We start from the raw sequence: 14429 nt of genomic DNA, 5'->3' as shown, positions 1-14429 counted from the left end.
CCTTCAGTCTGACCCACCTGCCCTGCCTTGCTGAGAACATGAAGCCATACTACTTGGCTGACTGAGGTGTTTGCGCCTCCTGTTTTTCAAGAAAAGCACCAAGAAAAATTAACTGAATCCATTTTCTGTATCTCTTCCCTGCAGCATTCCTGTCTGCTGAAGAGACAGCCAGACTTAACAGAAAGCAGCTTTCACAGTGCAAAGCACATTCACTCACGACTCTGTGGGTGCCAGGAATAACTATAAAGAGGGGTCTGGAATAAAATTGTAGCCAGCTGGTGGGATAAATTCGCAGCTACTTAGTAAGACTGTAGAGAAGCTGTACTACAGGTCTTAGTCTACTGTCTTCTCTGCCACAAGGAGTTAGTGCAGCTAAGCTCCACATCTTAAAGCGAAGATGGAGAGTTACCTGGAGCAAACAGAACACATGTTTTAGGAACCTCTTTAATTTCCCATTTCATGTTCACCATGGTATCTCCTTTGCTTTCTCATTACCAACCACTCAGTGTATCTACCTTTTTCTTTTCCACTATGAAGGCCAACAAATGGAGAGTGAGAGTATAAAGTAAGAAAGCAAATGACAACTGGACAAGTCTCTTAATTAGCTGCCAACATCAGGTACCAGAAGGCATTTTTGTGTCCCTCAGGACACTCTCTTTGACAGGTAGATATCCAGCCCTGTAGAAGTCTTTTCACCCTTCTCTGTGCTAGTTTAAACCAGCTGAAAATAGTTGTTTGAAAACCGTAAGTTCCTCCCTGAAGTGCTATTAAGCTTGTGGTAATGAATAACAAAGTGCTTTGAAGGCCCTGAATGTCACTGCGGAGGTAAGTGCAATACATTACACAAGTCTGTGATTCAGCTGTCTCCCTGGGTGTTTTCCGTTTAGGAAACACATAACTCTGAAACCAAACAAAAGGCTTCTCAAGAGGATCCGGCTACTACTGCCCATCTGGACCAGCATAGATGACACAAAGCTCTTGCTGTTTTGCATCATCTTACTCATCTGATGTCTTCTGTTGAGCAGAATCTACTGCTAAAAAAACCAAATCAGTTTTTAGGGTAACTTGCCACTGCTTATCTGTCACCTCAGATCATTTTTAGAAGACTGAAGACACCCCTTCCACTCTTTCAAGCTCACTTTATACTTACCACCTGATCTGTCTTGCTTCTGTAAGCCCTCTGCAGAGTGAATTTTGACTTGGGTGACTCTGCGTGGGTAGCCACAAAGAAGACTCCAACATGTAATTTTAGGTTTATCTGCCTTCAGCTCTCTGAAAGATCGTGGGAAAAGCAATGGAAGCAACAAATGTCAAGAAGCAGTCAATGGCTGTGGAAATTTGGCATTTTCAGAACATGAGATTTATACTCTTTCTTCATCTATCAGTTTGGAAGTTGGGAAATAACAGACTTAAGAAATAAACAGAGCAAGGCAACCCACATCTGCAACCCAAATCTGTGACATCTTTGACATGGCAGCAAAAGTGGTGAAAATAGCCCACTTCAAATCCTGCAAAGTAATACCAAAGCAAAGACAAAAATTCAGTGGGTCTGATTTCACTTACTACTAGTTCTGCCCCTTTGCAAATAACCACTGGTTTCAAGGGAGGCAGCCAAAGAGGTAAACAGTATCAACTGCAGCTACAAGCACCAGTGCTCAGGTTTCTGACCTAGAACTGAAAGCATCTACAGAAGCCAAACTAAGTGGTCAAATGACCAGAACTGTATTTGCCCAAAAGATTTCTAAGTAAAAATGTCCTGACCAAGTCCCAGGGAGCCATCTGAAAATTTTTGGAGGTGACTTTGATCATCTCAAGGGCCTAGATCTGGAGCTAGTCATGTTTGAAGGCAACCAGACAACTATTTCCAAGGAGGTGCAGCCAGTGTGGGCCAACAGAGAATCTCACATAGCTCTAAGTGCAACGTACCTGAGTTTTGATGGCACATCTGTGAAGAGTCTCAGGATAAACTTTGTAACGATGCCAGGATGATAGGTAGTTGGGATGAGGACGTAGCGGCCTTGCTTAAGGACCCTCCTCAAGAACACAGTGCGTGTGTTGATGTAGGGAGACGTGGCTGTTCTCTCCTGTACAGTGAGCTTGTGCAGTCGATAGCTTCTGTTATCCTCCACCTGCAGCCACGGAGCAATATGGGATTAATGCAGAGGTGGATATCAGAGCTAACAGGCACGAGTATCCCTGCACATCACACTGCCTTTCACGAGCAGAAAAGACAAAGGGCAATAAAGGCAAATGTTTTTTGCCCCACTGGAGCTGTGGCAAAGATAGTCCTGATGGGCTTCCAGGCAGTGCTGTTCTGTGATTCACTGTGTCAGTATACATATGTATACCCCTAAGTGAAGGTGAAAGGCTGGGACCAGCAAAGACATGCATCCCCTAACAGAGACATAATGCTGCTGCAAAGGTTTGAACACTTTGAGAGATACATACACACTCCAAGGATGTGCTGAGCTAGGCTGCCATCTTACATAAGGCTGAGATTAGTCTGCCTCCTTCAGCATGGTGAGAGAGCATACTGATATTTGCCACAGAAAATAAGAAATGTATTTCTTAAGCAGTTCCTGGAGGCACAGAGAGCCCTGCACTCCTCTAGTAGGTCTCTTTTATCTTCAGATAATTTAGATCATGGTTTTCCAGAGGCCTTTAGTCATGATAACGAGTCTGGTGGGTTAGAACACTTCTGAAATAAAACAACGTTGATGGAAATAAAGATAGAGCACTGATACTTTTCTGAAGGTGTTGAGTTGCTTTTCCAAGCCTTTCCAAATTAGATATACAGGCAAGAAGGAGGCAAGGTAAATTATGCTGCTTTCTGTAATGCCACTTTTCAGCATTTATGGTAGCAGGTGACTGTCCAGTAAATACGTGTGATACCAATGTCAGCAGCTCTACCTGTTCTTCAGGGTAAGGCCCTGGTGTAAGTGTAGTTCCAACTGGTTATAGCAACACATAATGAGATAATCCCAATCCTCAGTGAAAAAGGAGCTGCAGAGCTGTTTCTTGCTTTTCTCCTTCTTTCAGTTCCCATGTTTTCAATTTGCCCTCGGAACGCAATTAAATTACTGTTTGGGATCCCTTTGCTTCCTTTTTACATATGCTCATTTCCTATTTAAAACCATTCCTGACTCTTTTTCCCAAGTGGCAAAAGGAAAACTGCAGACTTTTCAAACTCATTGACTTGGCTGTATTTGCTGATTAAATGGAAGCAGGAGCCTCCAGTGAGAAGCAGAAAAGAAACACTCCATGTTTCTAGTACTAACATTTTTTCTTTCTCTTCAAAGCTTAGGGTAGGAAAAGCACTTAAAATTCTTTTGCAATAGGGAAAAATTACATGTGTTCCTTTAGTTCAAATAGAGTTTCAGCTGAACTAAATTCAGTTTAGTTCAAATGGTCTGTCAAATGTCAGCTCTGGTGCCTGACTGCAGTACACACAGGAAGCTCTTGTGATAGGAAAGCCAGACCCTGACACAATAGTCATTCTTCTATATGCCAAAGATTTCATTGCCAGGCTGAAGCAGAACTGCTGGACAAACTGTGAACCAGGAGTGCAGATGGCTGCCTACCTTGAATATTTCAAAGCCAATTGGAATGCTGTCTCCTTTCCCTTCTTTCTTGTATTTGCGGCGATCCTCCTGTTGTAATGAGACCAACACTTTGTCCTCAGTCTTCTTAACATCAAAGATGTACTGGTGGAGGAAAGAAGGTAGTAAGCTGTTAGAAATGCCCTAGGATACTGGGGTAAAGCCATCACCAAGGAAATATGTGCATACAAAGGAGGCAAATTAAATACATTCGGGGTGAGAGTTCTGTGTATAACAGACACTTTTAGAATAATAAGCATCTTTAAACCCAAAGTATCAGAGACACTGAAATATGCTGTGAACCAGCATAGCCCCAGAGAACAGACACTGGCAGTAAGATTTCTGTTAAGTAGTCACTGCTCATGCCTAAATAGGGTGATTACTTCAGAAGCCCTAGCTAACATGGATACACTTCAAAACCTCACAAAATACAGGGACTCCCACCTGGGGATTCTGGAGGAAGGTCTCTTTATTATCAAAGCATCCACCAGAGCGATTTAGCAGGGGCTCTGAACTCTTTGCCCAAGCTCCACACATCATTTTCTTCTCCCAGGTCTTGTGGATGCTGAAGTAGGAGGTATTGACAATCCGGCAGATGTCCACATCAGTGAAATTCTTACACCAGTCTTCAAACGTCATCCTATTTCATGGGACACCAGCAAAGTCATGGTTCATTTCAAAGCAACAGGGGCACTTACGCAAAGACAGACAAACTAACAGGCAAAATCTTCCAGTAATTTACGAAGAGGCATTTCTCAGCTGTCCAGGGGACAAACTGATTCACTGGAAAGCTCTCCATATGGAAATACTTGTGAAGCCACAACCATCCTGTCTTAGAACTTAATTTAGAGAAATACCACCTCAGTGTATTTGGTCAGCTCTGGATTCATTCTTTTGAAGCGCTTAAGCCTAAGGGATAGGTTGTTTCTACCAGGTTAGATTTGATAACTTCTATTTTGCAAAAGCAAAAGAAATTATTTGCAAACAAAGCACTATCCACTCCTCATTATTATGGTCCTGATCATGACTCAAACCTCTCTACTCTGGGCATAGCTTTCATTTAGCCATAACCTGTATCTGCTAAAGTGACAGACTGGGTTGCAGAGCAGTTAAGACACACTCACCTTCTCTTACAGCTTAGTATCTCTGAACTGCCATTATGTCCTGGCTTATTAATGGCCCAGAACCAAACCCTACATCTGACTTCCAGTTGCTACTTCTGGCAAAGCCAAACACACACTAAATATTTCATACTGAGTCCTACTATTACACTTGATGCAATACTGATGATCTACTGAAGTTGCCGGACTGCCTCAGCATATCTAAGCTCTAAGCAGAGTTAGAACTATCAGAATTTCAGAGATTCCATAGAGAATGGACAGTTCTTACGCTGGAAAATGCCAGCAAATATCCAACTTTGTTGGCTACAATTGTATTTACAGATAATTCAGCCATGGCTGACCTAGAAATGCTACAGATAAGCACAGTTGTCAGTAAACAGGATTGACAATGTGTTCAATATTTGTCATTCTGTCATATAAACCAACATGCACTGTCTTGGATTCTGACTGAATGTCCTAAATATAGATAAAAGACCGAGGGTGGTTGAAACTTTTATTTATTAGGAGCTACTAATTCTGTTTCATTACTGTTTAATCCATTTTTTCTGTTATTTCCTGTCATCTCCTGAGAGTTTACAAGAAACAGACCTTGCACCTAGACTGAATAATCTTAGAAATATAGGATTTATTAAATATAAAATGTAATTGATGTATTTGAGGAAGTTGGTTTTAAAGCTATTAAGTGGCAGAATGAATGGCAATTACTCATTGTAGCCAGTATCTCCAAACCTTTCACATGACTCCCACTCACCAGAACTCTCCGTCATTTTCAAGAGTGAGTCCCAGGCTCTTCCGTTCCGAATTGCTGACTTTCTTCCACTCCTCAGAACTACATGGAAAGAAGAATGGAAAAAAAAAACAACAAAGATGATTAATAACTTCAGTACTCTCACTTGGGAAAAATAAAGTTGCAAGTACAATTCTTTCATGGTCTCTTGTTATAAAGGTAACATCTGAGTAGCGAAAAGACAGGTGATATTCAGGAAGAAAGAGTGGGGCTTACAGGAGGAGTTGGAAAAATGGGAAACTGATTGGCACAGAGCAGAACCTTACTGATTTCCTTTTTTGCACCCTCCCTTAGGACACTTCAGCAGATAGCTTGGAATGTCATATGAGATGGACTCCATTCCCTGATGGCCCTTCAAAAGAAGCCTGGTTTTCCTCCTCAGGAGCTTACTGAACACTTCACTTAGATGACAGTATTCCCTTTATCTTTCTATCTCCTTAAAGAAAATAGGCCTGAAGTCTGAGATTTCCCCAAAGCGCACTTGAGAAGAAACTGTTGTAGCCTAGTATCCAGTTTGCAGAGTAACACTAGAGTGTAACATTGCCTGCAGTAGCATATCACTTAAATGTTCTATATTGTCCCTTGGAGGTACCTGCCTCTGTTCACTGTCTGCAGGAGAGCACATGTTCCTGAATGCAAGTAGTTTGATGCTGAAACCAGACAACATCATCAAAGAAAGCATGAGCCCCTTCCCTAATGTGTTGCAGCAGGCCAGCACAGCCACACTTCCTCACTCCCTTTACAAAAGTACTTGGAGAATAAAGTTGAAAGTGGTTACAGGAGGAAAAGGAGGTTGTTTGTCATAACAGTGCCATGGATGAATCCATTTGATGCAATTACAATTTAGCAGCAAATAAAAATTTACTAATAAGATAAACCAAAAGGTTGAATTATAGCAGCAATAACTGACTAACCAACTTAAAGATTAACAAGTGATTCAATAAAATGTTGTAATCAAACAACATCTGATTTGATGACAGATTCAAGATTCACACTACCTTAGTACAGGGAATCCTAATCCAAAGTGTGTCTTGTGCATATATAAGCATAAAACATGCAAGCACACACAGACAAAAAATATTTGTATCTAATGTGCCCACACTCATGAGTTTGTATAATCACACACACAGGTAGGGAGGCAGATAGAAGAGGCTGTCAAAAGGATGATTATGATTATTGTTCTCAGGCAACAAAGAGTAGAGTTGATGCCAGGCATGTCAAGGAGATGTCTCAATAGTCTAGTCCCCAGCTTTTCATAATCCATACCTGACTTTCAAATGGATTGCTCTGACCCAGGGAGGGAGAGCTGCACCATGCAGTGGCCCGAGAGTGGAGGAGAACTGTACCACCACAAACTTTCGTTATCTATTTGGAAAATTCTCAATTTAAATTTGTAAGGCCAAAAGCCAGGGGCCATGCTCAGAGTTGTCAGTTCTGCTGGAACGAGTGACAGCTATGCCACGACAAAAGCTAGCGGGGAACCAAGACACGGTAGCTTTTCTGAGCATTCTTTGCGTTTCACCTGAAACAAACTCTTTGCAAGCAATAGATTTCTGGCAGCTAAAGTATGGAAAGTAAGAATTTGATGTGCTGTTGTTAAGAACACTGCATTATTGAATGCTAACAGTGGCTGAGAAGCACAGTGCTCAACTGAAGCATTCCAGTTAAATGTTTTTCATGTGTAAATTGCCAGTGATGGAATACATCCCCTCCAGCAATCATTTCTGTCTCTCTAGGGGTGCCTGCTAAGCTCACGGCCCACATTAAAATTCATTAGAAAAGAATTCAAGAAATCACAAATGTGGCAATTTTACAGCATTTTCCAACAGTTACTCAATTTCTCATCTGCAATTACTAGCTGCTGGGGATGGCACAAGTCTCTTACTAAATAATTTGAGCCACAAGACAAAATTCAGTGGTGAAGTTGGGAAGAAACCTCATATTTTTGATTCATCACCTTAACTGTAGACTGTTTTCCTGCTCCAGTGTGCCAGAACAATAATGTATACAGTAAAGTAAGGTCCAGGAAGATATAACCTCTAGGCTTCTCCAGGATGTGTTCATTTGCTCAGAGAACACTACTTAGGCAGAGATGGCACAAAGGTTTATCCATCACTGACAAATGTGTCTCATGCATGTGGTGTCCAGTGGCCTTAATCACAGTTTTGTTCCTTGGACACTGGATATTCAGCACTTACTTGTCACTCCAGGCACCATTCCACTCTCTTTTTCCCCAGGGATTCCTCAGCCTGATCATGAACAGCTTTTCTGCATTCAAAGAGAATATGGCCCTTTCTCCAAGGCGCAGCTTCCGAATCGCAGTCACCGAGTAGGCATGGCCGATGACAAGACCCATCTCTGTCTCTGCTTCTTTGGTACTGCTAGAGGAAGCCTTTAGCACCAAGAATAACAATTAAAAAACCCACAATATTTACATCGCTGAAGGATCAGACAGCTACATCTTCAAGGGGCAGGATGGGGAAAGCTTGTTTTCTTTCACAGAGTTGTACAAGGTTTTCCCAAATGACTTGACAATGAAGAAAAACAACAGCACTGGGGCTTAAAACTAGTGGCTCACCAGTCTGGTCTTTTGCACGACAGTGTCATACAAGCCCTAGAAGACAGAAGCTCAGGACATAGGAGAACACTGCCTGCAACAGCCATTTTGTCTCCTCCCAGCCTCAGAGTTAAATACTGGGCTGATAGTCAACCTTTATCAGCCCTTCCAAAACCTTGTCATCTTTACAAAATGACTCTTCCAGATATTGATGGCTGTGCTGGTTTGATGCTAATAGGAATATTTTACTGAGAGAAATTAAATCCTTAGCTGTGAGAAGAAAGGAAAAAAAACCAGCAGTGACCTCTATCACTCATGCTTCTGCTGAGAAACACCAGTAGTCAAAATGTAAGACACTCACTTCTCACACACTTCTCAGTTAGTTCTCACTTGTTCTCCTTTCTCTCTGGCAGTCTGTGTGGTTGCATCTGCTTTAACTCTTCAATCCAACCTAACCTTTTATTTTTCCCCCTCTGACCTTCTTGTCTTTTTGTCACCTCTCCTCAGATGTCTCCAGATTTATCATGTGAGATATACAGGGATTGATCTGGTTATTTCTGAAGGGAGGGAAAGAGGGGGAAAGGGGGAAGAGATTTGGGCCAGGAGCCTCCTGGCAGTCTGTTTTGGGAGGGATTTTGTGTTTCTGTATTACTTTTAACTTGTCTATAACTGTAAATATTTGCATATACTATATATATATATATATATATGCTTGTAAATTGTGCTAAGCTGTAAATATAGCTTCTTTAACTTTCAGCCAATCAAGTCTAGTCTGGTGAATTTGTCGGGGGGAGGCAGGTAGCTCCCAAACCATCAGACTGAGACTGTGCTCAGACATAGCATTGTCTAGGTGTCCTCAACTGGAGACTTGGCAGGGCCTAAGGATTTACCTGATTAGTCCAATGCCCATTTCTTCATTGGGGTAAATTTGATATCCAGGAAGAACTAGTGGCAAGGTAAAAAGAAGGCACAAGCAAGAAAGCTTTGCAGCCATTAGTCAAACTTGTCCTGTACCTCACTCATGAGCTGCCTCTCTTAGATGGCAACAGGCAGACCTACAAGCTTTCTTAGGAACTGGGTTTGCCTCATAGACCTCACATAAGAAGCCTCATACAGACATCGTATAAACTTCCAGCAGCAATCAGGCAGTAAACTATCCTGCAGGATGACCTAGGCCTGATCAGATGCTGACCTAAGAATATGTTAAAACTGTCAGGCTCTGAAAAAACATCACAGTTTCATGTAATGCACCCAGATCAGAATCTCTTAAGTAGATCTAAACACAGAAAAGCAGTGTCATGTGCTGGAGTTGCTTTGGATGATTGGCCCTTTAGAAAGTCAGCACAACACTGCTTCTGAGCAGCTCATGCCAACCAGGACAGTGGAAAAAGCAAAGCTGTGCTAGTGCTATCAACCTTTTTCTGAGCCAAGCCAAATGGTTGTGCCTCTGGATTCATCACATGCTCACTGTAGCTAGTGGAGATCTTTGCACTGAGCCATATCCAGAGTCTCTCTTGCCTGTATTGGGCTATAACTCATTTGGCCTTAAGACGCTCACTCCTTTGGACAGCCAGGAAGGAAGATCTGACTCAGTGCAGATCCCTGCATATAAATTTGTAACACTTAAGATCTCAATGATCACACAAGCCTTTGCTCTGGTGGAGAGAGATGGATTTCTTACAGTTATGAAACTCATGTAGTACTTTCTCGGGTATTTTTACCCATTTCAAAATGTCTCTGGTCTAAACAGACAGGGTTTTTTTCCTTAGGCAGCTGTTGCACTGATGCAACAAAGTTCAGTCCCCAAAGATAAAAAATCAGAAGCTGAAAAAAAAAATTAAGAATCAGATTGGATCTGACAGATGGGCTGGCAACTGTGAGACTCTTGCCAAGGCCCCTTTGCATTTTACCAGCAGTGGCTTCTAGAGAATCAGCCCCTGTGTTACACCAGGAGTGGCTGACATTTCCAGTGGGTCTGGGCTTTCTCCAGTGTAACACTTTCACTGCTATTTTTCACAAGTCAAAGCGAACAAGAGCCCTTGACAGCAAAGGAGTCTGTAACCTCTCCTGCTACTTTTATTATCCCCCAGGCTTTTCTCACTGCTGGGCTGTCTTTCCCACCTCATTCTGAAGACATTTATTTATTTACTTAACATCTACTGTCTGTTCAAATGTCTAAATGGTAAAGCTTGGGGCTATTTTGTAATCCAAGCAAAATGATAACATGTTTGTAAGTCAGCAGTGAAACCACTTGAGTATTAAATATTCTATACCTAGCAAACTTTGTTGTGTGCATAAAACACCTACAAAAAAGTGATAAATGCAGCTGAGTCAGACAAAGCCAAGAGGAATGGCCTCCCTGTAACCAGTGTCTAGAAAAATCTGTGTTTATTTTGACGTGGAAGAAGTTAAGGTGTTACAACTAATTAATTGCCTTTTCAGATGTAGCTCCCTGTGCCTATTCCATCTCCTCATAAGATCCACATTAAGAAACTGAGCTGCACTGGCATTTGGGAGCTACCTGTCACCTCAGAAATAGTCTTTACACCAACTCCCACTAGGGAGTCTCATCTGTCAGCCTGGTCTGAGCAAACCAGATGAAACGCTTTCTAAATGGTATCTTGTGAAAAAGTTAAAACAAACACCAAAGATCTAGAAGAATTTCTTTGAGTTGTCTGATGTTGCTGGGAGGAATAGGTCAGGACTCCTGTGCTATGCCAGCTGAGTTCTTAGGTTCAAATTTACCTGCCAGAAGGTGCCATGGCACTGGCACGGGGCAGTGCATATCCAGGGACAGCTATACAGCATCTCCCAACAGAACTGACTTTCTATTGTTCCAGACAATTGCACAACTACCATGATACTTGTCAGAATTTGTGAATGAACCAACACTTGTGGCTATACCAGTTTACACTACAGGCATGAAATAGTTAAGTGCTATAGTAATATGATCTTCATTTCACAGACAGGGAAATTAAAACAAAGCATTTAAGTGAGTTAACTAAGTTCATGTAAGATTAGCCTTAGCTAAAGACTTAAACTGGAAGCAGAGGGCATGGCAGTTAGATACAAAAATGTACCTAAATACCAACCCAGCAACTTGCAGAGAATCATAAGCTTAAGTTGGAAGGAACTTTGGAGATCATCTAGTTCAAATCACCCCTTCCATGGGCAGGGACACCTCCTATTAGACCATCTTGCTCAAGGCTCCATCCAACCTGGCTTTGAAAACTTTCAGCTCTGGAGTCTCCACAACTTCTCTGGACAAGCTGTTTCAGTGCCTCATAGTGGTGAATTTCTAATGTCTACTCTAAATCTACCTTCTTCCAGTTTGAAGCCATTGCCTTTGTAAAAAGTCCCTCTCCCACTCTCTTGTAGGCCCCCCCTTCAAATACTGGAAGGCTGCTATAAGGTCATTTAAAAGTGATCTTTTAGGAAATCTTCATGTGCCATGGCCCTTCACATCTTGTAACAGCTTTAGACAAGGTGAGAATGTCATTGCTACCAGCCACAGCCTGACATTTCAGACGTCCACAGAAGGCAAGTTAAGCCTACCTGTCACTGGTTCCCCTTCTATAGCAAGGGGCTGTGAGAGACCCTTGTCTATCTGTGCTTTGTGAGGTATGCTGCACCATTTGGGAGCTGCTACTCATCTACCTTCTAGCACCTTCTAGCACCTCAAGAGAATGGAAAGAGGTTAAGCTTCCACAGAAGGCAATCCTATACCACCCCTGGGGACGTCATCCCCTTTTGACTAAGGGAGCTTGATGGCTTCCTAATGTTAGCTTCTGAGTTAGATGCCTGACACTGGCCAGCAAAGGCAAGTTCTGCTGATTAATTTTAATGAAGAGTCTTACTGTCAAACAGCACCATCTGAATGACCAAGTGAGCTCAGCCTTTCAGCTCAGCTCTATGCTATGCTGACCAGATGACTGCATCGCAAAACCCAAAGTCCAGAAATCTAAGCAGCTCAGGCCACCAGAATTGTTTTCTGTAAACAATTTCCCAAAGAAATTGAAAGCTGCCATCTGGCCTGTAAATTAGGGCAGGAGGATTAACCTTGGGTCAATACGGAACCGTGACCATTCAGAAAGAATCCATGTCAGATCCACAATGAGGGAGCAGCACTAAAGGGCTTCGTGTTTTTGTGACTGCATTCAGCAGCTCATGGAGTTGTACTTGGCTGACAGCACTGCCAACTTGCTAGCTTTCTACACACAAAGCTATTCCAAAGTATACAAATGAAGGAAGTACTCAATACACTCATAATGGTACTTTTTTTCCATGTTTTTCACTGAAGTGCACTCTTGAGATGCAGCTCTCCATACGTACCGCAATGTAGCAGCTGATCAGCCCGCCTCGCTTATGTACTTTCAGCAAGTCTTCAAACAGCTTCATCTGCTCAGAAATTACCTCGCCATATTTGCCCTGTACCAAGTCAACAGATTCTGCCACGGCTCCTGTGAAATCCACAATTGCATCTGCAGCACTGCCTCCATCTAGGGCCTCATAAGATCCAGCCAGCCTGGGGGTAACACAGAACGTTCTCAGACACCAAGTGGTGGTTGGAAGTGCTGTAATTTGGCTTGAATGAAGGTAAAATATTTGTGTCTCACCAAGACAAAAAAAACAAAATGGAAGACTGCAGATAAATCTGCTGAGTTTCTAGAAAAGGGCTGCTGAAGTGCACCACAGACTTTTATGATTCAACTCCCCCATGCAAATTAAAAGAGGAGTTTTCAATCTTTTTTAGGTTTAGGAAACCTAAAGCTATGGAAAGTACAATGGAGTCGGAAGACAAAACAAACAGACGGACAGAAAGGACAGCACTGAAGACTAAGAGGACGATGAACTAGCTCATACTTTGCATAAGCTTTTTCCACCAATGCACTCCAGAATTCATTTTTCATATTGGAATGGCAGTAGATCAACTTCCCATCCATTGTTGGCAGCAGATCATCAACCACCACCTCTGTCCATTTTCCGAAGCACCAGAAACGAAAACGGAAAATCCCAGCATATTTCTCTGGCTTTTTAGGGTCCCATTCTTGTTCATTAAAGTCTGGAATCACCTGAGAAACCATGAAAGGGAAAGTTCACCAAACACATGATGTTAAGATTTATTCAGAGGGCAGAGTATTTTGCAGCATGCACTATGCAGGTGTTCAGCCTTATGAGAAGCTGACCTTAAACTGATGAAGCAGTGGGAAAAAAAGAAGAGTGAATTAGATACAAAGTCAAATATAGTCCCACTTCAATGAGTCTTTAGGAAAGTAAAATTAAGAGTCACCTGCAAAGACAAACAGAACCCATTGCACTCTCTGGCTTTACTGTATCTCTTCTTTGGTGCTTAGTGGGACTGTGTAGTGGGGAGATTTTGTAACAAGAAAAATTCTAAAGAAAGGGAGGATTTAATCTGCCGAAATTCACCACCCATAAGAGGCACACTAGTTAGAGAGACAAACCCATTGGCTAGTAACAGGTCTGAATGCCAAATCTTGTGAGGAATGGCTGAAGGAACTAGGGTTGATTAGCCTGGACAAAAGGAGGCTCAGGGAAGACCAACTTCCTTTCTGCAGCTGAAGTGAGGTAGGTCTTGGTCTGCACTCCCAAGTAACAAGCAACGAGACATGATAAAATGGCCTCAAGTTGTGCCAGGGGAGGTTTGAGTCAACATTAGGAAAAATTTCTTCCCTGAAAGGGCTGTCAAGCTCTGAAATAGGCTGCCTAAGGAAGTGGTGGAGTCCCCATCCCTGGAAGTATTTAAAAGCTCTGTATCTGTGGTGCTGAGGGACATGGTTCAGTAATAGACTTGGCAGTGCTAGGTTAACAGTTGGACTCTATGATCCTAAACTTTTCCCAATTAAAACAACTTTATGAGTTGGGAAAAAAAACAATGTTTCTTATCTTTATTTCATGCACCAAACACATTGATCACCTTACCTGCTGCCAGAGGGTTTTCCTCAGAGCCAAGCAAGAGCATGCAGCCACAAACCAGCAGTTCCCCAGGGTGCCTTGATGTAAGTCGTGGGAGCTGATTCCATTCACAAACAGGTGGGGGTCTTCACAGAGGTCCTAACAAAGCCAACCAGAGATTATTAGAGACTACACTCCAGAAATGATCACAGCATCCTTCCAGATATTCCTCTTCTTCACACCTGTTCTGCATCATGTTCCATTGAAGCATGGAGCTTCTGTACCAAGAATTTCAAAAGCCCTCTGACACTGAGCACATTTGAAAGCCCAGGTATACAGGATTAAATTCGTACAAGTAGATTGCATCACCTTAGCTAAACACCAGGTCAGCCTCACCTCCATCCCTGGAAAAATGATGGAGCAGCTCCTTCTGGAGGGCACCTCAAAGC

General features: G+C 42.4%; 1 protein-coding gene across 4 annotated transcripts in view; it reads right to left on the bottom strand.

Moving 5' to 3' along the window:
* The window catches only part of CAPN6 (calpain 6), a 67847-nt gene that overhangs the window by 16998 nt on the left and 36420 nt on the right, over positions 1-14429 (bottom strand). For 3 of the 4 annotated variants that reach the window (XM_064159411.1, XM_064159413.1, XM_064159412.1), the window contains exons 3-11: positions 14008-14139; positions 12928-13136; positions 12397-12589; positions 7706-7899; positions 5472-5549; positions 4044-4239; positions 3582-3704; positions 1927-2129; positions 1151-1272 (exon numbers count right to left, since the gene is read on the bottom strand). In XM_064159411.1, coding sequence (XP_064015481.1) covers positions 1151-1272; positions 1927-2129; positions 3582-3704; positions 4044-4239; positions 5472-5549; positions 7706-7899; positions 12397-12589; positions 12928-13136; positions 14008-14139 — 1450 coding nt within the window. The remainder of the gene's footprint in view (positions 1-1150; positions 1273-1926; positions 2130-3581; positions 3705-4043; positions 4240-5471; positions 5550-7705; positions 7900-12396; positions 12590-12927; positions 13137-14007; positions 14140-14429) is intronic. The other variant, XM_064159414.1, reaches the window with a different exon arrangement.

This window comes from Pogoniulus pusillus, chromosome 19, assembly GCF_015220805.1.
Source record: "Pogoniulus pusillus isolate bPogPus1 chromosome 19, bPogPus1.pri, whole genome shotgun sequence".
NCBI lineage: Eukaryota > Metazoa > Chordata > Aves > Piciformes > Lybiidae > Pogoniulus > Pogoniulus pusillus.
Note: the sequence above shows the minus strand (reverse complement) of the source record. Positions and strands in the feature narration are given on the sequence as shown.